This window comes from Carassius carassius, chromosome 37 (genome assembly GCF_963082965.1).
Source record: "Carassius carassius chromosome 37, fCarCar2.1, whole genome shotgun sequence".
NCBI classification, from domain to species: domain Eukaryota; kingdom Metazoa; phylum Chordata; class Actinopteri; order Cypriniformes; family Cyprinidae; genus Carassius; species Carassius carassius.
The window spans coordinates 4,325,476-4,352,707 of NC_081791.1; the positions used below are offsets into that span (position 1 = coordinate 4,325,476).

Here is a 27,232-nt window from a genome sequence, read left to right on the forward strand (position 1 = left end):
GTCCAGTATAGAGTCATAAAAGCCCCACCCTAAAAATGTTTACAGTTTTAAATAACAAATTTTCAATAGTGACAAAAGTTTTCTTTCTGATATCATTCATCTTTCATCCAGCAGGGTTGCTTAGCTCTGTTAAAAACCCATGGTTATCGCTGTAGTGTGATGGAAGTCCACAGATCTGCGCCTTCTGCGTCTACGTCCAGGGTTGCATGACTGAAAATGACAGATGTTTAACATTAATTACACAATTTATACAGTTCAAAAGGGAACTCACACTGCATCCCCTAGAGGGCGCTATGGGGTATGCCTCCAGCATGACCGTTCCCCATAGTGACCAGTTGGGGATGCAGCGTCTCATTCCCCATTCTCAGGGAACCATGGTTAAGACTGATTTATACTTCTGTGTCGAACCTATGCTATAGCCAATGCATAGACGCACATCCTAAACCCTAGCCTATGCCGTAGCCTAACGTGCACCTCTAACAGCAAAAAAATCTAACAGCACATAAATTCTAAGCGGACTGCAAACGCTGTCATTGGTCTACTAGAATCCCTCCCCCCATATGTACTTGAGTTTTGTGTGTTTATATGCATTTTAATGTATTTTAATGTTACACCTTCTTATATAAAATAAAACAAAGCAAAGAACAAGTGTTTTATTTATTATACTACATAGCAGTATACATCACTAGTTGTCCGCAACAAACAATGTTGATCTGCCGTGATACAAGTCCTTGTGGAGACTGAAAGTAGTTTTAATGATTTAATGATTTTATATTTATTTACAGCTGTCACAACTACAATCTTCTACGAGCCACTTCTTCTTCGGCTTTTGTTGTGGTACTGCAGGTTACACCAGCAACATGCCCGTGGACACGGCAGACTAGCAGTTTGCAGGTGTACTGCACGTCGACACGGACAACGACGCAGAAGTATAAATGAAAACTGACACATAGCCTGTGGCTACAAAGGCTATGGCATAGGTCTGACACATAAGTATAAATCAGCCTTTACATGCGTTACCTGAGATCTTCTTTTTCAAATATTTATATTTATAATGCAATTTATTTGAAGGTTACTGTTAAAGCAATGCAAGAAAGGGAAATCATTCAAAGAAGAAAAAAAAGGGATATGTTACCTGTGCACATCTGCCATTCCGTACTAGGCAGAGGTGAACTTGACAGTGCAAAAAGATTTGATCGGAACCCCCAGTGAAGGTAAACATCCTGAAGGAGAAACGGCTTGTTGTGTCAATACCATTCTGTAAAACCTCCACTGTACCATCCTCAGGGTTGGGACATCTAGATGGTGGAAAAATATGAATAAAGACTTCCATGAATTGCAGTGTTTCCAGTGCTCTAGCACACAATTCATCCAAAATAGATAGAACAATTTTTAAGCAGATTGTGTTGCTTATTTACTTGTTCATAACAATCAATTGAGTCTTGAGTAAATATATTCATTACCTACGTTCCAAAAAAAGTAAAATTTTATAATACAAAATGCAGCACAACAACACATATGGAATGTTCTTCTCACCAGATGTACTCGCATATTATTACACAATTCCCTTTCTAAGATGACAACAAATGTATTCAGCATAGAAAAATCAAGTCAATTACTCACTCTCTAATAATCAGATTCCAGCGAATTTGATGATCAATATCATTAACCGGTGTGGCCCAGCAGTTGTCCAGAACTGTGGCAATCTGACTTCTATCCACTCCTCCCACTTCAACTGCAACATACATCTGCTGATTCACCTGCACTTCCGCATCTCCCTCATATGGGCTGCTAAACTGAGCATCATGGTAAAGAATCATCCGGATCTGGTATGTGCCCTGGCCAGGAAGGTCGATGCTTATCACACTGTGGGGAAAAAATGTAAGATTTAAACATCCCCTTTCTTTAGTGCATACACAATGGGGAAAAAAAAATAAAGACAGCAATGGTCACGATTTCCAGTGTTATGCCTTTGTACAGTATGCACAGTTGTGTGGAGCAAAGCTAATATCTGCATATGTGTAGATGTTACTCACTGGGCATGGGGTACTATAATCTCCTGCCAGGTTTTTTTTATTATTAGTTATATTTTATTGCCAGCCACCTCCAGCAATCTTGATAATTTTCACAAAAAAAAAAAAAAAAAATACATGCCCCTAAGAGTAATTTTGTTGTATATCTTATGTATCTGAACCTGCAATATGCTAAAAGAAAGAGCAGAGCCTACACTTTTAAACAAACCATTTTATTTTAGATTCATGTATTTTTTTAACATTTGAATGTGGGCAAGTTTCATATAAAAAGCGATATTTTTAACAAAAAGCTGAGAAAATAAAATTTTTGTAAAAGACTGTGTCTGTATAAGGTTCGGGACAATGATCAAAACATAGATCAGGGGAGTCCATTTCTGCACCTGGAGGGCCACCGGCTTGCAGAGGTTAAATCCAACCCCACTTAAACACACCTGGACCAGCTAATCAAGATCTTGCTAGGCATATTATTCTCTGTCCATATGAACACGTTTATTTACCAAGCATTAGATTTAAAAATTTTTCTCCCTAATTTGTTGTTGGTGGCTGTTTTTGCCCCATTGATTTCCATTATAACGACATTTTTTGATTGCAAAGCCATAACACCATATAATCATGCATTCTTGATTGTTTGTGGTTTTCCCTTTTGGGAAGAAGTAAAATGTGTACAGTTGATCACTAGGTGGGACCATTAACCCTTTAGATAGGCCTGTGCAAAAAAAGACTTAGTTTCTGGCTTGTATATGGAGTGATGTGGAGTATAACAGCAAATTATAGTGTTTGTGTGTGTGTGAGATTCTTGATTGTTGGTGGTTTTCCCTGTTGGGAAGAGGTAACATTTGTTATTTTTACAGTTGATCACTAGGTGGGACCATTAACCCTTTAGATAGGCCTGTGCAACAAAAGCTTAGTTTCTGACTTGTATATGAAGCTATATGGAGTATAACAGCATATTATATTGTGTGTGTGAGAAAGAGAGAGAGAGAGAGAGAGTGTGTGTGTGAGAAAAACTTTTGCGCACTTACCTTGATGTATTTCAGAAAATCAAAATGTACACCTCAGCTCTCAGAACTACATGGAGTAAACAAAAGTGTATTTATGCACCTGCTGCCTTTAAATGGTGGTTAAAGTATTCGGTTGTTAAGTGATGATGTAAGAAGCGCTGTTTCTCGCATCACTTGAGAATATGACCTCAGCAGCCGTTTATGAGCACTGTTTATTTATATTGATAATTTAAGCTAAACGCTTGCAAACTTACGATATACACTACAGTCTCCGTGCTCACAGCGTCCCAAACACAAATAATTTGTATATATTTTTTTTATATTTATATTTTCATTGTCTGGCTATCTGAGACTTCGGTATGGAGTTAAAGGTCAATATTATAACTTTTTCGCTAATGTTCTATTACATTGTGAGTTTATATTAGCACCTTTTGTTGTTTTCTCGTGGTAACTGATAGAGCGCTTGGACACCGAAGTGCTGCTACGTGACGTCAGACTTAACAAGCGATAGACTTAACAAAAGCAAAGTACGTGGATTTAAACACTTGCATGCCATCGTGCTGGTCATTTAATGGTGAGAAGAGCAGCAAGCAACACAAGAAAGGGCTTGACTTGTACCAAAGTTTTAGAAATGATTATGTAGCTTGACCCCTCCAGCGAGCTGCAGCTTATTTGAAGTTGGTATTGCATTTTGGTTCATAACACATTATGTTCATAAATTTGAAGCAAAGTAGATTTTTTTTTACAGGATTTTAAGGTTTTAAACTGGCTTTACCATCAAGAAAAGCCTGTAAAAAATAACAAATGTTACCTCTTCACAACAGGGAAAAACCACCAACAATCAAGAATCTCTCACACACACAAACACTATAATTTGCTGTTATACTCCATATAACTCCATGTACAAGCCAGAAATTAAGCCTTTTTTTGCACAGGCCTATCTAAAGGGTTAATGGTCCCACCTAGTGATCAACTGTAAAAATAACAAATTTTACCTCTTCCCAAAAGGGAAAACCACAAACAATCAAAAATGCATGATTATATGGTGTCATGGCTTTACAATCAAAAAAATTCGTTATAATGGAAGTCAATGGGACAAAAACAGCCACCAACAACAAATGAGGGAGAAAAAATTAAAATCTAATGCTGCACAAAAACTAACAGTGCATCAAAGCCAATCTTGTTACTAATCTTTGACATGCCCAAGACTGTGATAAAAGGTAAAAAAAAAAAATCCAGTCCACAATCACTTTTATATTGAAAATATGTAATTTAGTGTGTTTTTTTCCCCAAATTAGTGACATCATTTATGAACTTGGTAATTAAAGAGTTAAAATCTTGGATTCTTTTTAAACATTTGGTAGTTTTGATCAGGACTGAGGTTGATTAATAGATTTATGCAAAAAAAAAAAATATTTATCTGATACATTTTTACAGTAGTTTAATTTAGTGGATGTTTTCATCCACAAACATACCGAAAGGGTAGTGAATTTGCCCATAGTGTACCGTTGAGTTTTTGAAAAATTTCAAAGCATTTTCCCAAAATATGGGTCAAAATAAGATTTGTCACCAAAAATCATTCCATTAGCTCAAACACAGAGAAAGTTGTGGCCAAAATAAGACTCAAGTTTACCCCCTAGTGGACGAAAACATCCCCAACAACGCATAAGGGTATAGAAATAGGGTCGGGACGCCAGGGACGTGTCTATACCAATATCCAGCGAGTGTCAAACTGTCCCTAGCAATAATTTTGATCAAACAATTAAATACATGTATATGTTTTTAAAATTTTGGATGCATCTGAAATTTCATAATATTAATATTACCTAAGAAGTTAACAAAGTTTTATGTAGAAAACTGTACACTTTCAAGGACGCACATTTAATACAGTACATTTAGTTAGTAGTTCACTGGAGGAGAAGCGCAGCACCGCGATTAGAACAACTGACAGGTATTTTACCCAATTCAAGACAGCAGTCCAAAATAGTTAATATATAAGTTCACTTCAGGAATGAACAAAGTTGCATCAATGAATTTGAAGTTTTGAAGGTTGACAAGGCTAGCTCCCTATATAAAGCATAAGGACAGAAAAAGGATTTGTGGTAAGATTCACAATCTTTAGGGTACTTGGGTTTATGTCCCCACCAATGTCAAAAGCAAACCTTATGCCCTTGAAGAAACATATTTCAGAGGACAAAACTTGCTTTTGGAGCAGGCTACAATCAGGGAGAAATGACGGGTGTAAGAAAAAGGCAAGAATTAAAAAATTATGGTATTTTGTAGTCAAACCTTTTAATACATTTACCGTATTTTTCGGACTATAAGTCGCACCTAAGTATAAGTCGCATCAGTCCAAAAATATGTCATGACGGGAAAAAACATATAAGTCGCACTGGACTATAAGTCATATTTATTTAGAACCAAGAACCAAGAGAAAACATTACCGTCTACAGCCGCAAGAGGGCGCTCTATGTTTTCAGGGGTAGACTGCAGGAGCACTGAGCAGCACAGAGTGCCCCTTTCGTTGCTGTAGAAGGTACTGTTTTATCTTGGTTCATTTCTCTTGGTTCATGTCAATTTAATTTTTATGAATAAGTCACACCTGTCTATAAGTCGCAGGACCAGCCAAACTATGAAAAAAAAAAAGTGACTTATAGTCCATAAAATACGGTACATGGGGTGGTTTCCCAGACAGAGTTTAAGCCTAGTCCTAGACTAAAATGGTCTTTCTGTGTTGCCGTCGTAAAGCATTGCAGGCGTGGCATCAGTTGTCATCCACTATGACACACTAAACGAGATGAAATTACTGAATCTTGTGTCCAGACTCCCATTGTTGTTTACAAATCCCCACAACACCCTAAGTCAAGCAGATTGTACCAAAATAGTGCTAAAATCATGAAGTCTGGTCTGGGCTATAATGACATAATTTACCCAATTGTTCCTTGATGGTGGAAGTCGGGGTCCTTGCAGTTCCCTATTGAAACATCATGCTTGGTGGGTGGTGGGGTATGTGTTCTCCAACGATTGTTATATTAAAGCCAGTTTTTTTTTTTTTTTTTTTTTTACATTTTTGCAGCTGCACAAACCTATGATATTTCACTTTAGCCTTGACCACTAAAATTAGTGCAGAAGTAAAGGCACATCAGCAGTTGTATTTCCTGAGAACTATGAAAAAAGCTGGACTGTGTCAAGTACTGCTGGTAACCTTTTACTACTGCTTTATAGAGAGCATCATGATTCATGACATACTGCATCTCTACGTGGTATCTCAGCAGCACTACAGCAGACAGGAGGGCACTTCAGCATGTTGTCTACAGTGCACAAAGAATCACTGGGGTTCAAACTCTCAGCGCTGGAGGACATATGCAAAACACAGTGTCTCAGGAAGGCAACTACTATCTGTTAGGATGTAACGCATCCTGGCAATCACTTTTTTAAATGCTGCCATCTTGCAGACATCATAAAACCATTAATGCTTGCACAACTAGATTTAAGAACAGTTTTGCCCCAGAACTGTGGCCACTCTCAATCAAATCTGAACTTGCACACTATCTACAACAAATACTGTTTACACATAGTCCAGTACATATAACACTTGTTGACAACTTTTGAACATTTGTGTGTTACTTCTGCTGTTAGAAGGCACTGCCTCTCGCACTTCTTACTGTACAGTAGTGCATTATTACTGCAGTAAAGCATCCTGCTAACTATGTATATATTGCTTATAATTTATGTATACTTCTTATGTGCAATATTAAAAGTACTGCTCATGCAAAGTCTCACTTTATAGTTTCACACTATACTGATGCTGCACTCTTGTTATAATTGGACTTGCCATGAAAGTGCGCTAACAAGGTGACGCCGTGAGGCCGCCTTGATGAGCATTATTTTTCTGACCATAGCCCTCCAGCTCAGGTGAGCCTTCAATTTCTGCCTGATCTCCATACAGAGATCGAAAAGAAATGAAAGAGGCCGTTTTCTTCTTGCATCCATCGGTTTCAGGATAAGAGTTGTGGGGGCGATGCGCGAAAACAGCTATGAGAGGATGTCCCCTGTAGAAAGAGCTTTCTTTCTGCGGGGGAGACATCCTCTCTTAATCTCCCTCCTTGCCATCTAAGCCCTTCAAGAAATACATCATGCTTAAAGGGCAAGGCATATGCAGCAGTGCACTGTGGCTTTATTACACACAATGGTGGTGCTTCAAGCATATCAGACTGATCTGCTAAGAGACCTGGATTGAGGCGAGGGCCTTTCTCAGGTAGCCGAGCTGCTCCGCACCACGGATCTCTCTCCATGCTACCAAGCAGGCCGCCCTCTGCCATGGGCAGGACTATGGTGGCCATGGTGGTAGCGTAGAGACATCTGTGGATGAAGCTGGCAGACATTGGGAAGAAAGATAAGACTTTCTTCTCGATGCTCAGGTTTCGCCTTCTGAAATTTTCTGTATTTCCGTTGACATGGTGATCGAGAGGTTCAGGGAGATGAGGGCGCGCTCCGCTACTTTCAGATCCTTCATTCCACGAAGGTCCAGGTTTGAGCCTGAACAACGTAGGGGTCCTGAACTGTCTCGATCTGAGGATCAAAGACATGCACAGAAGGCTAGTGTCGCGACTCGTGCTCCTCTCCCCATCTGTGGAGGAATTGTGGGTCACGAGGAGGTAAGCAGAACCTAAGGGATGTGATCCAGACAAGGCAGCATCTGAATCATAGCGATAACGAGGTATCTACTCATTCCCTTTGGGGATTTTTTTACTTTTGTCTTTTATCCTCCTCTTCTTAATGCCCCTGTAACCACCAACTCTCCACCTGATCGAGGTTAGGTGGAAACCTCTCGCATAACAGTCTCCTATGCTGGACCTATAATGTTTTTGGCTGGTTCTATGTTCATAGCAACCACCTTACTGATGGTCCGGACTAAAAGGAGGCGCCCCTTGAGCAGGGCTCCAGCTCAGGAGGGAGGGTGAGTATGTACCCCTTTTCTGTATATACTTACGTGTATTAAATTGCTGGTGGTTATGTGTCTACTAATAAACTCTGTGAGTTTCCTTTGCAGTGCTCTGTTACAGTGTTTACTAAACACTCGTCAGCACCAGCCATCCGGCTTCATGTTCCAGTATTAGGCGGGCGAGATCACAGCTTTCTGCAGGAGCCTCCTTGATCATCAGGCCTGGAATTCCATGGATGTCCGGCCAGGTCACCCTGAGGGGTCTCCTGGCCGCTTAGTTGAGCTGTCGCATCGAGCGGGAAGTGAAGGTGGCAGTTACAGAAGTCTTCTTGTATATGCTGCCTCACGTGATACTCCCCTCGCCAGAGGTTTGTCAAATTTGAGCTCGCCTCTCTGGTGCGATTCAGCGCCTCTGCGATGCTTAGGAACCTTTAGGTACACAGGCTAAGGTCTGTGTACTTTCTTAAAACCACATGGTGGTTAGTGTGCACGTAAACACATGCACACTTTCTAAAATCGACATAAGTGGTAAGTGTGCACGCAAGACTGCACACTTTCTGAAATCCTGTATGGTAAGGGTTACGCGCTCCACCTCATTCTCTTTCTTGAGATGATTAGACCTTGGTTTCTTGGGCTCCATTCAGCCAGTGTGTATTTGTTTATACACTTCAAGAATTGCTTCACTCAACATGAGGGGCTATTTGGGCAATTCTTGTGGTAGTTTAGCAGTGCTCCCCTTTTTTACAAGAAGGATCACCTATGAGTCCGCTACTCTGAATTCAGAGTTCTCCTTTCATATGAGACTATTTTTTCCCCAAAGCGCTCCAGCAATATTTCCACAGATTTACATACTGTTACTACAGAAAACATACTGTTTTGAGATGCACCATTCCATCTATGAGCTGCTCTATCAGAGTGCCACGAGAGCCCCTCCTTAGAACAGTATTTGAAAATCCATGTTATGGTAAGTGTGCACGTGAAGTCTTTGCACACTTTCTGAAATCCACACTGTGGTAAGTTTGCATGCTAGTATTCTGCATTCTTTCTAAAATCCTATATGTGCGGTTGCTTCGTGCCATTTCTTGAGTTGGTAAAAGCCCCTTTTGATCTTTGGCGCCACTCCACCTATGTATCCTCGGATACCTACCTAAACAGGGTGTTGCAACTAGGGATCAGTTGAGACGGCTCCTTCAGCAAGCTTATGCGAAAGAAAGCGGTAGCCCCTGTGTGACAGGCAAGACTTGGTATAAAATGCTAGCCGTATCCCTTTAAAGGAATCTTTCCTGATTCCAAGCCTTCAGCTCTACACCGGGCCGAGGCCCTAACGATTAAGTCGTGTATGTAGCTTATCCTGATCCTGGCCTGCACTCCCCTCAGCATGGCAGCATGGGTATACTTTTCCCCATAGCGCTCCCTAGAGGACACCGTTCGAAGTTCCCTTGAAAGGGAACGTCTCAGGTTAAAAATTTAACCATGGTTCACGGAGTAGCGAACGAGACACTGCATCCTCTAGCTCCCTGCCATGCTTCGGACACAAGCTTCAGATGAAGAAGTGAATGACCTGTTCTCCCTGTGCCTGTTTATAGTCACACCGGTAGTGACGTCAGAGGCTATCGCCAGCCAACAAGTTGGTGTTTTTTCAATGTATGCTTCATACACGGGTCACGATGAGGTGTTCCCCATAGCGCCCCCTAGAGGAAATGGTGTCTCGTTCCCTACTCAGGGAACCATGGTTACATTCGTAACCTGAGACGTTTTTAGGGAGCTGCACAGTGCAATTGACCTGGCAATTGACCACACCACAAAGGCCACAGCCCAGGTGATCGGTAGGTCATTGTCCAGTCTGGTGGTTGCACCACCTCTGGTTAAACCTGGAGAGATCATGGATGCAGACAGTACTGCATTTGTTTCTGCCAACTCAACAGGCTGCAGTGTCCAAGCCAGAGCCTGAGCTTCAAAAGCACCCTCAAACAACTAAGCACTTCCCCTTTCTCAAGCACCAGGGCCCCTGTCCCAAAATAACGTTGGACCCTAAGCCACAGAAGCTGTTCCCAAAAAACTCAGACCCCTTGCTGCTTGACTGTAGGCTTGGAAAGCATCCTGGTATACCAGTTTGGGCTCTGCACACTATAGTATAAGCCTACTCATTTCAATTCACTCGCTCCAAGGGTGTGCTCCGAACTTTGATTCGGGACAATGATGCTCACATTCTCCACTCTGAAATGCAGCGAATGGGGCCATTCAGGATGCTGAATTTTAAACAGATCCTCACGGAGATTTGCCCAAGGGATTGTTTTTATCAGTCGATCTGAAAGATGCTTACTTAAATAACCAAATAGTCCCTCATTACAGACGCTTATTGAGATTCACATTCGAATGTGGGTGGTTTACCAATATACAGTCCTTCTACTTGGACTGTCTCTGGATACACATTTTTGTTCAGCTCTGAGAAACATGGGAATCTGCATCATGAATCATGGGTAGAGTTAGGTTTAGGGCAAGGGATAAGGTTAGGTCTATGTTTTTGGACAATAATATCAGGCCTTACTTGGCAAAATCACGGTGATCCCCAGTAGTGGTGTGGATTGTCTTGGCTGAAAGCTCCAAAAGAAAGAGACCATTTAGATAGGGAACACTCAGCTTACTAATGTAACCTTGGTTCTCTGAGATAACAGGAATGAGATACTATATACATCCATCCATCCATCCATATATGTCCATCCTGCTGTAACGAGCTTGAGAATTTAAAGCGGCAGACACGTATGCACTTAAAATAAACAGATGATATAATTCATTAGTGTAGACACATATCATTATCTTTATAGTTGTCTTTCTTCGTGTGAACGGGCCTTTACACCCTTTAAGCATGGAGTTTGACTAGGTTTTTTTTGTGATTCATTGATTTTTAATCTAATAAATGACTTGTTGTGCAGAAAAAGTTACTAAATTAATTAAGAAAAATAATTTCCACAATTGTGGCCAAGGAATTTCCTCACAAATTTTAATTCTGAGTGCTTTCAGAAATTAGTGAAGGCAGGATCCATGTGCAAGTGAACTTTATTTAAATAATAAACCTAACAGCCCAAATAAACTAACTGAGAAAACCATGAAGTAGAACATAAGAGAAACATCCAACAAAGGGCAATATCAGACTGTGAACACAAGAAACAAAAAGGCTTATGTACACAGTGCATTATAAACTATATATATATATATATATATATATATATATATATATATATAAACAACAACATAAAAACAGCTGGGATTCAGACCAATGACAAGTGGAAACAGTAAATCTACAAACTAAAAGTCCACATACAAAACCAGGCCACAAGTACAGGAAGAGCATGACATAAACCCCCATTTAAATAGTGGCTTCCCAATGCTCCACAAAACAAAACAAAAAAAGTCCAGGAGGGTGGTGGAGCAGAAGCAGGGGAACTGGAGAACAGTTCAGAGCCAGAGGCCACAGCAGAGCCGGAGGCCACAGCAGAGCCGGAGACCACAGTAGAGTTGGAGACAATGGTGGAGCTGGAGACCAAAGCAGAGCCCGAGACAATGGCAGAGCTGGAGACCGTTGTGGAGCTGGAACAGAGAGCACAAAGAGTTTACTGACGGCCTCGATGGCCGTGACGGAGTTCAGAGAGTTCAGAGTTGAGCTCTGTGGCCATGACAGAGCTGACACGAAGAAGAAACCGCATTTGTGGCCATGACAGGACACGCAGTGGATTCAGAGATGGTCTCCTAGGCCATGGCAGGACACACAGAGGATTCAGAGATGGCCTCCTTGGCTGAAACACTACAGGCAGAGTGTTCGGGCATGGATGCATCCACCTTGGGAGCAGTTATAGCAGTTGCCTCGGGAGGAGCTGTCAATATGTGTGAATCCTAGATACATAAGATTACGGTAGTTATCACTGGCAGCACAGATGATAGTGGAAGGAGCTCCGGGACCACTGGACTTGGGAAGTTTGATTTTGGGGCCACCAGACTTGGGATTACCAGGACCACCGGACTTGGGACCAATGAACTTGGGTCCACCTGACTTGGGACCTCTGGGACCAATGGACTTGGGAGTGTTAAAGCTGTTTGCAAGATCTTAATAATAAAATCCAGTAGATCAAGTTCACAGTTCAGTGGTTCAGCCCCTCAAAGTATCCTTAAGACCCATCCAAAAAAAAACAGTTTGAGGGCATGCTCTTCCCACTGAGTTCTTGAGGCAGCCTCCCAAAACTCTAGACAGTACAGTAGACTGTGCCGGTATTCGGTAATGCGATATGTCATGATAATGATAACAATAATGACAATGATAGCAGATGGTGGTGAAGGAACAACAGAAATGCAGCCGTTACCCAGGAAACCCCGTAAACAAAGTAGCTGTGCTACTTTTTAATAACATATTTAAATTATTTAAACAGCCATTCAGATTTCTGTATTTGCTATGGTGTTCATAGTTTGTAAATACATTAGTCAACATAAACTGCCAATGAAAAATTATTCTAAGCATTCATTAATCTTTCAATATGTAATAATCTGTTGTTATAATTAAAAGTTGTTACTGTCACTGTGTTATTTAATGAATCCGAGCTAATACTATGAACTAACAGTTAGTTGTGTTTTTTTTAAACAAAGATTAATAAATTCTGTAACAAATATATATTGCTCATTGTTAATGTTAATGCATTAACTAATGAGAACTTATTTTAAAGTGTAACATGTCTTTATAATTCTTTTGCACTTTAACCGGTGTAATTTTTTACTTTATATATTTTTTTTATATGTATTGCTTTATAAGATTTAAATGTTCAGTTCTTTTTGTTATAAGAAAAAAAGTTATGACCACTTTTTTCAGCTAAACTTTCAGTTTTCAATATCATGGTAATACCATATACCGTGATGAAAGCATTAAAGGGGTCATATGATGCTTTTTTAAAGATCATTATTTTTTGTATTTGGTGTAACAGAAAATGTGACATCCTTTAATGTTCAAAAAACACATTATTTTTCAAATAATGTACATTATTGTAGGTCCTCTATGCCCAGCCTCTCTCAAACGCATTGTTTTCTACAAAGTCCATTCTTCCGACAAGCGCAGTCTGCTCTGATTGGCCAACTGACCCAGTGCATTGTGATTGGACAAACACTGCAAGCTCTTGTCGGAAATGTAATGCCCCATTTCCATAATTGCGAGCTTCATCTTTCAAAATAAATGTAGAGACAGTTGATAATGTCCTTAGTTTTACCATCAGTTAAAGTCTGAAAGGATATCAGAGTGGTGTGACAGACACAGTGATGAAGCTCGCATGCGTTTGCAGTACACAAGCCACGGACGGTTAAAACATCTGACTCCACTCTGTGACTCTCTCTCTCTCACACACACACAACTTACAAAACTGCGCATTTGAACAGTCAATAGCAAATACTTTAACTAATAACAAAACATACTTACAGTAGCTGATTCAGAAGCACCAGATTTCCATAGCAGAGTCAGAATTACCTCCTTTCCTAGGTTGATGGAACGGTCGTCAATAAAATGCGTTGCTGTTCTGTTGAACGTAATCTAAAACATTCCTAAATGCATCTAATTTCGGAAGGCTAAATAAGATTCTTTTGCTTTCGACACGCAGCATCTCCCTGACATGGCTGCTTCAACGCTAACTGTGGTTACTGAAACCATGCCTTCTTTCTTTGTGTGAACATTTGGGTGGCATTACGCAAACATTTCCACACAGTGACGTAGACGTGTTTAAACAAGGTGTTTTAGGGGGGTGTGGCAGAGTCTTAACTTTGATAAAGTATATCTTTTTGGATTTAAGACTTTAGTCTTTGCAACTTAACAGGTGTTCTTCAAGCACCAAGAGCTTGTAACCATCAAGCATCATATAACACCTTTAACAAATAATCGCTACATGAAAATTTGACACTGTCATAAGCCTACAGCTGGGTTTTTAACTAGACAAACTTTACCCTGCTAGATCTATTGCATGTGGTCTGGTAATCTGTAATGCAGAGTGTTATCAAAGGTGAGTAAGGTAAGGATACATGTAGATGAACTTTATTTAAATAATAACAATAACAACATTGTATATACTGAAATAAAGTATTAAATGATACTCTCAATACGAAACTAAAATGACAAGTAGATGGCAGCAAGTCAGTTTTAATGACTGAGCCACTCAGTCATTCATTCAACTGATTTGTTAGAATAGCCAATTCATTTAGAAATGAAGTGACTGTCTTTATGAATGGGTTATTGAATTACTGGCTCAGCTGATTCATTCAAAAATCAGGGTGGGGTGAGAGATTCCACTTTAAAATACATAATTAACAAAATGCATCATCATCAGCAGTGGCATATATTTTTAAAAGTTAAGAGTCAACCACCGCCACAGCCCCCTAAAATGGCTCTTTCTACCACACCCTGACATGTCTACGTCAGGAAGTGGGAAGATTTGCATAACACCACCCAAATTTTCACACAAAGAAAGAAGGTGTAACTTTCATTCTCGCTGTACTATTGATGTTGCCGCCCGCCTCTGCCATGTCGTGAAAGCGCTGTGTACTTCATTGTGAAAGTGAAACTACTTTGTTTGGCCTTCCAAAAGAGGACGATATTTGCTTTGTCATGCCTTGAGCAGTGTAAAGTATTACTTGTTGTTTGTCTTTTCTGCAATAACAAATGCAGACATGGTTTTATGCTTACATGGTGCAATACAATTTAACGCATAAAAAAACAGTATAAGTCATTATAATCCATAATTATGTCCTCAATGGATGCAACAAATTGCCTTTTTGCCTTGTTTATAATGGGTTTTGTTGGTTTTGTCTGGTTGTGCTGGGAGACGGCATCACAGTATGTTAAGGGGCTTAACAGTTCCATTACACTCTTAAGGTATTAAGCCAATCACAACATACTGGATAGCTGGCCAATCAGCGTACACCTCATTTTTCAGAACGATGATAATATCGGCACCAAATGGCCATGTGGACAGCACGCGACATATAGCACCATTGTGCTTCGGGTGTCCTGAGTTTAAATCCCCTTCTCTCTCTCCCATTTAGCCTCCTACCTACCAACTGTCAAATCACAACAGAAAAGACAAAAAAAAAAAAACTTTTTATGAAATGGGCATGCCATAAAGAGACATGTCCAGGCAGATGGTTCCTTTGTGGGAATTATTCATTATCACAGAAGCACTTTCTCAACACTCTTTTGAGCCATTTGCAGGAACTGGGCTTAAGTAGGCTATCTCTTTCTTAAGGTGGTTCTTGTTAAGATTTAGCTTTAGTAACAGTTGTGAAGGAATTTTTTTTATTTAATAATTTTCAAGACAAAAAAGGAAATTTATATAAGGTTTTATAGACTGGGTGTGTCTGTGCCATCCTGCTGGTTGGTCTGAACCCAGTTAATTGCAGACCGGTACATCATCTTACATTTCATAAAGTGGACTGTTGACAAATATGATTCAGGGCAACATCTCCATAAATGCAGTTATGCCCTAAAAAATATGCCTCAAAAAGATATTGGGGAAAAAAATGCCCTGTATGGGTTTTTGTCTCACATTTATATCATACAATAATCCATATCACACCAGCAGCGAGAGCAATATCACAAGTCCTGCTTTTGTCACGTAGAACATGAGTGCAAATGTGATTTTATACAACAGTTCAGTAAAAAATAAGTTATTTATAATATAATACTTTTGGGTATGAGCTTTGCACATCAGCATTTGGGAATAATCTGCCATTCTTCTCGTCACCTCTTCAACTCTCAAACTCTGTCAGGTTGGATGGGGGCAGATGCACATTTTCAGGTTTCACCAGAAATATTTCATTGGATTCAATTCCAGGCTCTGGCTGGGCCACTCATGGACATTCAGAGTTGTCTACAAGCCTTTCTTACTGTTTGTTTAGGGTCATTGTCCTGTTGGAGGCTCTGGACTAGGTTTTCATTAAGGCTATCTCAATATTTTGGTGCATTAAGCTTTCCTTCTACTCTGACAAGTCCCTTAGTCCCTGCCACTGAAATGCAGCACCACAGCATGAGGCTGCTACCACCACACTTTAGGCACCAAAACGTTTTTGGCCAGCTTTTTTTTTTCAGTTGAGATGCTGTGGCTGCTATGATACAGAATATCCACTGACACATGGCAAATTAAATGTTTCTCTAAGCATTATTTTTTATAACAAAATATTTTAGCCCAGCAATTACATCTGTGAAAGACATAAATACTCAGAGACAAGAAATATAAACTTCTCTGTTGTTGTTTAGTTGTAGTACAAGCAGGATGTGACAGTTGGTATTGGTCCTGCTCGTCCTCCACTGTGAGTGCTTAGCTGAAATAAAAGTGATAGTGAGAGGCATTGCGTTTTACCCATAGTTGAACATTCTTCAACTCTCAACACAGAGAGTTGAAGAACCCGACAGGAGCTTTTGGATATCAGTGAGGACTTTTCCAACAGTTTTATCACCAATCTTAGACTCACGGAGGTCTAAGAGCTAAGCTAAAGCTAACACTGCTCCGGCTCTCTTTACCCAGGATTTTCCTCGCTAATGTGCGGTCACTGGTGAACAAAATGGATGAGTTACGACTTTGCATCACCCATGTCTATATTCAACCGGATGCTAATGCCAAGCTTGCTTTGAACTAACTTCATGCAGCCATTAGTAAACAATAGACTCCTCACCCAGAGGCTGCTTTTATTGTCACGGGTGATTTTAATCACTGCAAATCAAAGACAGTGCTCCCCAAATTCCACCAGCATGTTTCCTGCCACACCAGAGGAGACAAAACTTTGGATCATGTATACACAAATATTAATAGAGCTTACATCGCGACCCTCCTCCCCCACCTCCGACAGTCTGATCACCTTTCTTTGTTTCTCACCCCTAAGTATACACCCCTCATCAACCGTGTGAAGTCATCAGTGAGGAGCATCAAAGTGTGGCCAACTGGAGCAGACTCTTTACTTCAAGACAGGTTTCAACACACTGACTGGAGTATGTTTGCTTCTCAGACTGCCTGTGGCTCTCACACGGACATTGACAACTATACCTCCTCTGAACTGAATTTCATCAACACCACCATTGACAGTGTTACAACAGAAAAACAGATAACAACATACCCTAATCAGAAGCCATGGATGAACAAGGAGGTTCGACACTGCCTTCAGGTCAGATGACGCTCAGGCCTACAGTAAATCCAGGGCTAACCTGAAAAGGGGCATCAAAAAGGCCAAGTACTGCTACAAGCTGAAGGTAGAGGAACACTTTTCCAACTCTGACCCCCGACACATATGGCAGGGCATCCAGATCATCAGTGACTACAAGTCAAGCAACTACACTCCAACGGTCACAGACGTCTCCTTTCTTAACGAGCTTAATTACTTTTATGCTCACTTCAACAGCGACAGCAAGGAGAAGACCGCCAAAATCACACACTCAGCAGACCACCAAGCTCTCAAACTCACCTCCACAGATGTCCACATTGCATTAAGCCCCGTAGCACTCACACCCATCATTATGAAGTGCTTTGAGCGACTGGTCCTAGCACACCTCAAAGACTGCCTCCCACCCACACTGGACCCACACCAATTTGCCTACTGCAGAAATAGGAGCACAGAGGAAGCAATATGCCCAGTGCTGCACTTTGCACTCACACACCTGGACCATATCAACACATATGTTAGGATGTTGTTTGTTGACTTCAGTTCAGCATTTAACATCTTCATTCCCTCCAAGCTGACCACAAAACTTGGATACCTGGACATTAACACCTCCCTCTGCAGTTGGATTATGGACTTTCTGACCAACAGGCCTCAGCATGTTAGGTCAGGCCACACCCACTCCACCAATGCTCACTGTTCAGTGGCTGACCGCAAAGCACTGCAGAGGGTGGTGAAAACTGCCCAACGCATCACAGGGACACCACTTCCTGCTATTGAGGACATCCAGAGGAAACACTGTCTACATCGAGCTCGCAGCATTCTTAAGGACTCCTCTCACCCTGACCATAGACTGTTTAACCTCCTGCCCTCCTGGAGGCGCTTCAGGAGCCTCTGGACAAGGACCACAAGATTCAGGAACAGCTTTTTCCCTACAGCTGTCTCCTTGCTGGGGATTTCAGGGGGAAACCCCCCACACCATACACACAGACTCCTCCCCCTCTTCATCACTACATCTGACTGATTTATTTATTTGTTTACAACAAGCAAAAAACAGTAAACTTGTTATTACTTGCACTACTGTCTGTTCATCCAGGAACACTGAATAATCCATTTTTACACTAAAATATTTTCTATGCACTTTACTGTCCATTGCAATAGTGTAAATTATGTTCATATGTTCATAGTTCTGCCTATAGTGTACATACACTTTTACATAATCCATCTGTATAGTATGTTCATAGCACACCTATCTGTATATCATGCTAATAGTATTTAAAATCTGTAAATTATGTTCATAATACTTATCTGTACAGTTATTGTACATATTATAGACCTTGTATATTCTGTACTTACTGCTTATTGCACTTCTGGTTAGATGCTAACTGCATTTCGTTGCCTTGTACCTTACATGTGCAGTGACAATAAGATTGAATCTAATCTAATAAAAAAAAAAAAAACAAAGACACTCAGTGCTCGGCACGCTTCTGGAATTAAAAAAAAAAAAAAAGCAGCACTCCCATTTTGTATTTTCAGCTGTTACACCTTTTATTAAGATGTGTGTGCCTTTCCAAATCACATCCATTCAATTGAATTTGCCACAGAAGTTCACTCGTAGTGTATCTACAATAAATATAAATGCTCCTGAGGTAAATTTAAACTGTCCCAGTTAAGTGTATGGATACTTATGCAATGGAATAATTGTTTTAATAATTTTTTATGTTGAAAACTTGTTTTTTGCTTTGCCATTATAGTGTATAAAGTGTAGACTTAAGTAATATAAAGCAGACCAACATAGGCAGCAACATAAAACGTGGAAAAATGAAGAGGTATAAATACTTTTGGCCGGTACATTTTGTCTTTATAATACAAGCTTGTGAATAGAATTAGTACTGTATGATAATTTAGTTGCAACAATTCATAAAATTACTCAAGATTTGACTTGGACTTGTGATGAAAAGCTTAAGACTTGTCTCAGACCCCAGGTTGACAACTTCGGACTTGACTCTGACTTTAGATGAAATACTTGAAAGACCATGCATGTTATACAGTATTTAAATGTTTTCAAAAAGCCATTTTTATATTCACTATAGTGTTCATCAAAAGATGTCAAATATAAGAGCAAAAGAGAGCTTGTTCCATAATTTTCCTGATATTCACTGTCTGACAATAAACATACTATGGCAGATATGGCAGATTACCAAAAAAATTGCAGCATTTACAAAATGTTAGATTTAGTTCCTACCTCCATTCAGCTTGGATGTCCTTGGGCATAGAGAGGTTCTGGATCAGAGGGTATGCACAAGAAAATGCAATATTCATCCATCTCTCTCGTGTAATAACACCCACTGACAAGTTAGAATGAATGGCGTTTTGGTAGATGAAGTGAGTGCCATTGCTCTGTGAGGACATCAACAAATATCAACCTCAAGCCAGTTTTGTAATCAGCATAGATAATTAATATAATAATAAAATAAAAAATCAGAAGAGACATTGTTGAGGAAACCTTAATGAACCATGCATTACCATTAAAGTAGTACCACAGACGTGGCCATCATTGTCAAAATGAAACAGAACTCTGCCATTTTCCGAAATTCCTTTGCAACTGGGGTCATTTAGATGCAGGATCTCAGGAGGAAAACCAGATTCAAAGAGTTGGCAGCGTGAAAGAGATAAGGAGCTAGTGCTGCTGTCACAAAACTGCTTTGCATCTGAACATAACAAAGAATCAGTGAATTATCAGTACCATTTGGAGTAACTGTCGATTTAAGTTATTTGTGGTGCAGTACATCTGCAACAGACAATAATGTAACACCTACCAAATGTTTCAGGATTAAGTTTTTGTCCTTCCAAGCAACTACAGCCATAGGCATCTCTGAAACTGCAAACTTCTTGTCCAGTGCAGCCTAATGTATCACAAACTACATGAAAAGAGAGGGAAAGTCAAAATATCATATTAGATGAGGTAAAACAAGACATGATGTGTTCTGGTGTGCTATCAAATCCTAGTGAAAATCTATGGATCAACCCCCCACAATGTTTTGATGCTAGTGCTTTAAACATGCCAAACAATCATCGTTATAACATTTTTGCAATGTAAATAAAACATACACATGCATTCTGGTGGAGAGAACACGTCAAGGGGTATTAATACATTATTTTATGTATGGAGCCACTTAATGTATGGAGCCACAAATGAAATACATACTTTTTTTTTTTTTTTTTTTTTTTTTTTTTTTAATCAAACCCTGTCCCTGAATGACCTTCCTGCAAACTTTTTCTCCAATTCTAATTAAGCATGTCAAGCTAATTGAGGTTTTCCTGATCACTTTCTATTACAGGGATGTTTGGGAGCAGGGTAAAAACTAAACTCTGTCCCCCAAATGCGTCGTTTGGCACACCTAATATCAGCGATCATGACAGCGAGAAAACCAACATAACAGTTTTAACAGTCCTTTCTCTTTTGCATCAAGATCTCCAACAGAAAACAAATATGGGAAAGACATGAGACATGCTGCAAAAAGAAGTTGCATGACATGCTATGCATGCTTTAGTTTCTAGTAAGAGATATAACTTTTTAGATTTCCAAATATTCCTTTTGCAAATACTTTAATAATCCTAAAAGATTTTTGTGTGAATCTCCTATAACAGAAGCTATGATCCCTTTCTGGAATCATGCAACAGAAGATATGATCTACAAAAATAGATTTGATTTCACCATCAAAAGCATTTGAGAAAGACCAAATCCATGTGACAACTGTCTATGATGTCTGTGTTTCCTAAGTAATTTTAAATCGGAGTATATTTCTGTTCTATAGTTTTTATTTTCACATTTGGTAATTTTCACCTCTGGTTTAGTTCCTTTTTTACCAAAAAAGTGCAGTAGAACATGCATCCATAGTTGGCTAATGATGCTTTTGGGAAAGACATTCTGGGTTAATTGAATTTCTATCCCTTCCTCCTCTGTGGCGGTCACAATTGAATATAATATTAATATTTTGTTGATTAAACCTCTTAGCCAGCACCCCGACGCCCTCGTCCTGAACGCCCCTCAACTCGCACGTGTCAGTGTTTATGAATTGATTAAATGAAATGGGACAATTTAATCTTGACAAACTATGTATCATTATAAAGATCTAAGCCTCAAACATCGACGACAGATCGCTGTTTTTCAATGGAAAGCTTATAAAGACTGTATTTGCTACATTTGTGTAAGCAGTACACATAAAAAACATGAACATTAGTAACGCAGTACATACCAGATCCGTCGTAATAACGAGTCATAAACACATCCACAGCTGTAAATCCCGGTTTAGTTAGAAAGGTAAGGGTCCACGGAACGACATCTCATGGAGCACATTTAGTCCAACGAAGCAATAACGTTGTAATATGGATCATAATTCCTATGTTTACATTTCAGTTCTTCAGCGACAGAACTGTTTGCGTCCCTTATGGAATAACTCACGGTCGGAAACTGCCTCTTGGTAGTAAAAAAACGGCATGGTTTTGCAGCTTACAGTGTCACAAACAGAATGAGACGATCCACCGGAAAAAAGAATGAAAGATAGGCGAAAGATAGTTTATTTGATTGAATTTTGGCGCTCCCTCGTGACGCGCTCTTGCGCACCTGTCAGCTGATGTAGGCGGAACTTATAACGATCGCCTTTTTCTTTGTTTGTTTTATTTTTCAACAGTTTTTATATATGTGAGAGTGTGTTTTATGTTGAATGTGAATGTATCTGCATGATTACCATCTCAGACATCCCAACCTGCAACCACCCCCCCCCCCCAAAAGGAAGGAAATACATCTCAGCTGTAGTCACCTTCTCAGTGAGACTTTTATCTGAATGGGAGAACTGAGATATATTGGAGCAGCCTTCCCTGCGCTTAGCCTCCCTAACATATTGTGGTCCCTAAAAGATATAAAAGTATAAAATATTATTTCTATAAGCTATAGGCCTATGTAATTATTCGTTAATTATGTTTAAATATGTAGATTACTTTTACTATTTATATAATCTGCTTATACAATTTATGTAAACTGCTTTTATTTATTTTCCATTGCAACTTTTTAAACAGGTCTAGGAGTTTGTTGTTTTCATGTAGTCTTGGCAACTAACCTGAATAATATGCAGATGAAATGAAACTTGTCAACTCACCTCAACATGCCTTTTGCAATCATATAACCCGCCATGGGCAATGCTTGAGCAAGAATGTCATTATGTTTGACACCTATTAGACAGGAGTACACTTTTGTGTAGTCTGCCGTAAAATGTGTCTTTTATACTTTTTTTTTTTTTTGTGGCACTCTCCCTCTGCCATGGTGCTCTTGTTTCTAGATAGACATAACTGATTAATTTTGTTCGGGAGAAGAGATAAAAGCCCGCCCACACTGACAATTGATTGTTTTATTTGCAGAAACGGGCCAATCAGGATGCTCTTTGTCTTACATGCGCTTCGCACACACGCACATTAGCACGCACACGCAACAGTGTTGCCAGACGTACGATAATTTTAACCTCTGTACGATGTACGATCAATAATGAAAAAAATCCCGTAATGTACGATAATTTCAGAATTTTATGAAAATTCAAATGATGGTAGGTGCAGTCATAGGGCTTCTATACTCATACCCGAAATCGGCTCATTTCAGACACTCTTAAATGCGTTCGTGTGCACTTCAGGATGTGTTAAGAATGCAGGAGGGATTGCATTTCTAGCAATCTCAGGATTTTCTGTAATTGGCAAAGTTAAATCTTTTTTTGTTTTTCTTATTATTGTTATTTTTCTTACTCAAATTATTCTTATTGTATTTTTCAAGTGCTCAAATAAATCACTTATATGATGCCTAAGTTTCTGTCTAGTGTTTTATAATTGAAAAAAAAAAAACTATGCAGTGGTATGTTTACTGACGAAATAGTTTGTAGAAGCCTTCAATACTATTGGGAAATATATTTTCTTATATTTGGGGGGTGGGGGTGTAGACATAGTCTCACAAAAATATTTGCAGGAGTCTCATTTTTCATGATATCTTATTCAGAAATTTCAGTGTCTATAACTTTTAATATTTTTGAGCATTATCAAATCTGGTTGATAAAAAGTAAAGCCCAAAGGGTCTTCTTTCCAAAGACACCAAAATTATGTTTGTAACACACTGAAGTAGGAAACTGTTACAATTATAAGTTAGGTAGAGCACTTTCAGCTGTGAGTCCCATAATGGGGGGGGTGCTGGCTAACAGGTTTATACCTTTAATCTTTATTTCTCTCCTGAAATCTGCTTCACCACAGTTGCTTTTAAAAGTTTTCCTCATGTTTACTTTGTTTATTATCTATAAGCAACATTTACTGTGGGATGGAAACATAATAAAACAGATACATTATATTCTATCTGTGCTTGATGGAATGTCATGCATTTTGACATTTCTGATAATATATTTTTTTTGTTTTCATTTTTGCCTACATTCAGCATGTAACTGTAAATATTTTGATTAATTAAAACAGGAATTAAGTTTTTTTTCTTTTTTTAACGATATTGTACCATTTAATATTGTAGTTTTACGGTATGTTGTGTTTATTACTTTTGTTTTAATGTTTCATATAATGTTTCAAAGTATACATTTCAATATATAAATCAGGTCTGGTTTAATAGAATAAACTTGCAATATTCAGACATGTAATTGTTATTTGAACATCTGCAGTGGTAGAAATGCATACAGTGCAAATTAGTATCTGGCAAATATTGACCTATCATTGTTTACAGTTGTTGTTTTGAATATCCGTACTCTGTTATCGTTATGACATAAACCTCCTGGTGATATTTACAAGTATGGCTCCACAATTATGATTAAGATATGATCTTTTATCTCTGTTTGGCAGACCACAAATTTAAAAACAACATCTCAGACTGGGAATTTCACTATCATATTTATCTAATCGAAAAACAATACATCCAATTGTTCTCCATGTCCATAATTGTATCAGTATCAGTCCACAGGTGTAAACATTATATGAACAATTAAAAAAAAGTATTCTGCAATGACCATACAGGGAATGCTGAAAAATAATTTAAAAAAGGTGAAAAGAAATTACATTACCATCATAAACATGAAAAACCCAGCGACCTTTAACGTTGACATTGCTGTTAGAGTTTGCAAAGTCCACTGTGTCATAGAGAGCCTGCAAACAAAAGACATGTAAACTGGAAATTTGCAACTTGAATCTCTTTTTAACGGCAACAACACTTTGAGTCTTACGAGCCATCGTTGTCTGGTTTCTGCAATGTTTCCGTAGTTAAACAGGATGAAGGAGTGATCAACATTGGAGATGAAGACAACTTGAAAAGTAACTACCTTTAATACACAGATATACAGCATTCAGAAACTTAAAAACAAACAAACAAACACAGCAATGGATAATCAATACTTATAGAGAGCAAACAATCATTAGGACTTACCCCTTCACCGGAGAAGTAAGGCACATTATCCCAGGTAGCTACAAACACTGATGTAGCGATGAATGGAAGGGCAAGGTTAGGGAAGTATTGATTAACAGCTGCAGTGACTAATATCAGTACAGAACTGTTTGTGTCCTCTCTATAGGAGATAGTTCCACCATGAAGATTGTCAAGATGAGTCCAGAGAGGAGCAATGATGTCTCTTCCGGAATTCAGAAGGGGAATGTAGTCGGACAGTGGCTCAGTAAACGTTAGATGGCCGTTGTTGTTGACCTAAAATTTAGAACAAGACATTTGCGCGTGTTGTAAGGAGAATTGTATGGTGAGAGAATGAAGTGGTAGAATTAGGCACAGTTCCTACTCACTAAATCTACAAATCGGGCATTCCTCTGAATTTCACATTCACAAAAACTTGTATCGACGAGAAAAAAGATAAAAAGATATCGACGTGTGAACAAAGTCAAGCTACTAGTTGTACTTTTTTGAACAGACTTGTAATTTCCAATGCACGTAGATAACGCAATTTCATCTAAATTAGGAAAACTACAACTAAAAATGCTTACAAATGTCTGGTTGTGTGTGCGTCCAAAAAACTTCAAAGGCTGCAGCAATGTAATGGCTTCAGAGCTTCCATTCTCCAAACGGGGGGTTACTATTTCTCCGTTTCCAAATGGTAGGAAATTAGATGGCACTAGGACAAATGCAAGTCAAAAAGAATCCTTTAGTTTATCACAGAAACATGAGCTCACAATCACTACCCTGGTTAACAGTTGGAAAGGGGAATTCACTAAGACTGTATTGTGCTCACTAATAGTGTTGTTTATTTTGCCTTGAACCACTGTTTTTTTTTTTCAGACCTGATTCATTGCATAAACTATGCAAAACAGGCAGGGGAGCTAGAGTATCATGGCCACAAAATTACAGATGATCAGAATTTGCCCAAGGCAGTTGTCCAGCTCGAAAGCTGCTTCTGAGTGCAAGGTGCTGGAGAATATGACAGACCACTAAAATTTTGTGGGATTGCAAAGTGTGACTCGCCCACTGCATCCAGCACCTGAATTGGCATATTACAAGGCCGAAAGTAAACTCAAAGGGCAACGTGCCAAGTAAAGCTCAAATGAAAATAAGACTGAGGTTTTTGTGTTGAAGCACGACAAGCTACTGTGGCACAAAACTTTAGTGAGTTCACCCGTGAGAATCTTGTTCTAAAGAAAAATACAAATCATGGACTTACGGTTTGGTGACCCATCAACATGGAAAGACCAGGAAGCATTCACATTGATATTACTGCTCAATAAGAGATCAGGGACACTTGCTGCTGGAATTGTGAAAGAGCTTGCAGAGTCCACAGTATTATAACCAGCCTGTAGGAGTAAAGATAAAATGAAGTCATAAATAAGCAAGGAAAGAAAGAAAGAAAATAATCAATGAATTAATGAAATAAAAAAAATATGAATAAAAGATAGAGGGGGAAAGAATCTCTTTCTTTGCGCTGATGAGCAGTTTCTTATAAAATGCATGTTAGCATTAATTGTTTGTCATTTGCGCAATGAACATGAAGCACAAATTCACTGACCTGCCAAGGTTGTCCTGTTTCTGCAACATCTCCATAATAGATGAGGATGAAAGAGCGATGAACATTGTACACTAAAACTGCTTGGAAAGTGACCACCTTCAAAATACCAATAGACAGCATTCAACACCTTCCAAACCAACAAGACAGAACAATCATTGATAATCAAAGACTATTGTAAGTCTTACCCCTCCTCCATTATGGTACGGCACTCTGTCCCAGGTAGCCACAAAAGCTGATGTAGCAGCAAAAGGTATGTTAGGGAAGTATTTCTTAACAGCTGCAGTGACTTGTGCCAGTACAGCATTGCTTGTATCCTCCCTGTAGGAGACAGTTCCACCTCGTCGATTGTCAAGGCGAGTCCAAAGTGGAGCAACGATGTCTCTTGCGTTATCCAGAACGGGGTTGTAGGCAGACAGTGGCTCACTAAACGTAAGGTAGCCATTGTTGTTCACCTAAAATTTAGGACCACAGTTAGTCCAAAGTATTTTAAAGAGAATTTCCACGAAATTAGGGGTTTGCAAATAACTTGAAGCTTCAGTAGTGTGGAAAATCTGAAATGCTTACAAAGATCTGATTGTATGTGCGTCCAAAGTATCTGAAAGGCTGCTGCAAGAAAATGACATCAGAGCTTCCATCCTCAGCAGGGGGGTTCACTGTGTCTCCAGTCCCAGAAGCGAGGAAATTTGTTGGCACTAAGAAAAGGATCAGTGAGAATGAACTCTCTGGTACTGCTAAAGAAACAAGCTCACAAATGGTCCAGGTTAACCCTCTGGAGTCTAATGATATTTTTGGGGTCTGGAGAAATTTTGTCATGCCCTGACATTTGTGCTTTTTTCAGTTTCTTATACAAATCTAAATGGCTAAAGTCTTGTCTCACTGTAATCAGCACAAACTGGGCTATAATAATATGTGAGCAGCATGTATGTACAATATTGGGTTTTTGAGAATTTTTTTTTTTATGTGTGGTTAGCGAAAAAATAAAAATGTTAAATCACTTGAATAAGGCAATAAAACACACACAGAACATTGGTTCCTCTGACTTTTGAGAACTGGAGC

The 27,232-nt window shown here is 39.2% G+C and overlaps 1 protein-coding gene across 1 annotated transcript; it reads right to left on the reverse strand.

Annotated features, from left to right (window-relative positions):
* si:dkey-9l20.3 (alpha-tectorin) lies at nucleotides 1-26,989 on the reverse strand. The gene is made up of 14 exons (XM_059528626.1): nucleotides 26,741-26,989; nucleotides 26,362-26,628; nucleotides 26,177-26,272; nucleotides 25,835-25,964; nucleotides 25,164-25,291; nucleotides 24,601-24,873; nucleotides 24,401-24,496; nucleotides 24,242-24,323; nucleotides 19,967-20,068; nucleotides 19,674-19,858; nucleotides 19,393-19,547; nucleotides 1,624-1,866; nucleotides 1,136-1,298; nucleotides 1-210 (listed from the first exon to the last, which is right to left on the reverse strand). Exons 1-14 carry the CDS (start codon nucleotides 26,987-26,989, stop codon nucleotides 130-132), a joined length of 2,250 nt encoding a protein of 749 aa, XP_059384609.1. The 3' UTR covers nucleotides 1-129.
* Nucleotides 26,990-27,232: the final 243 nt, after the last annotated feature.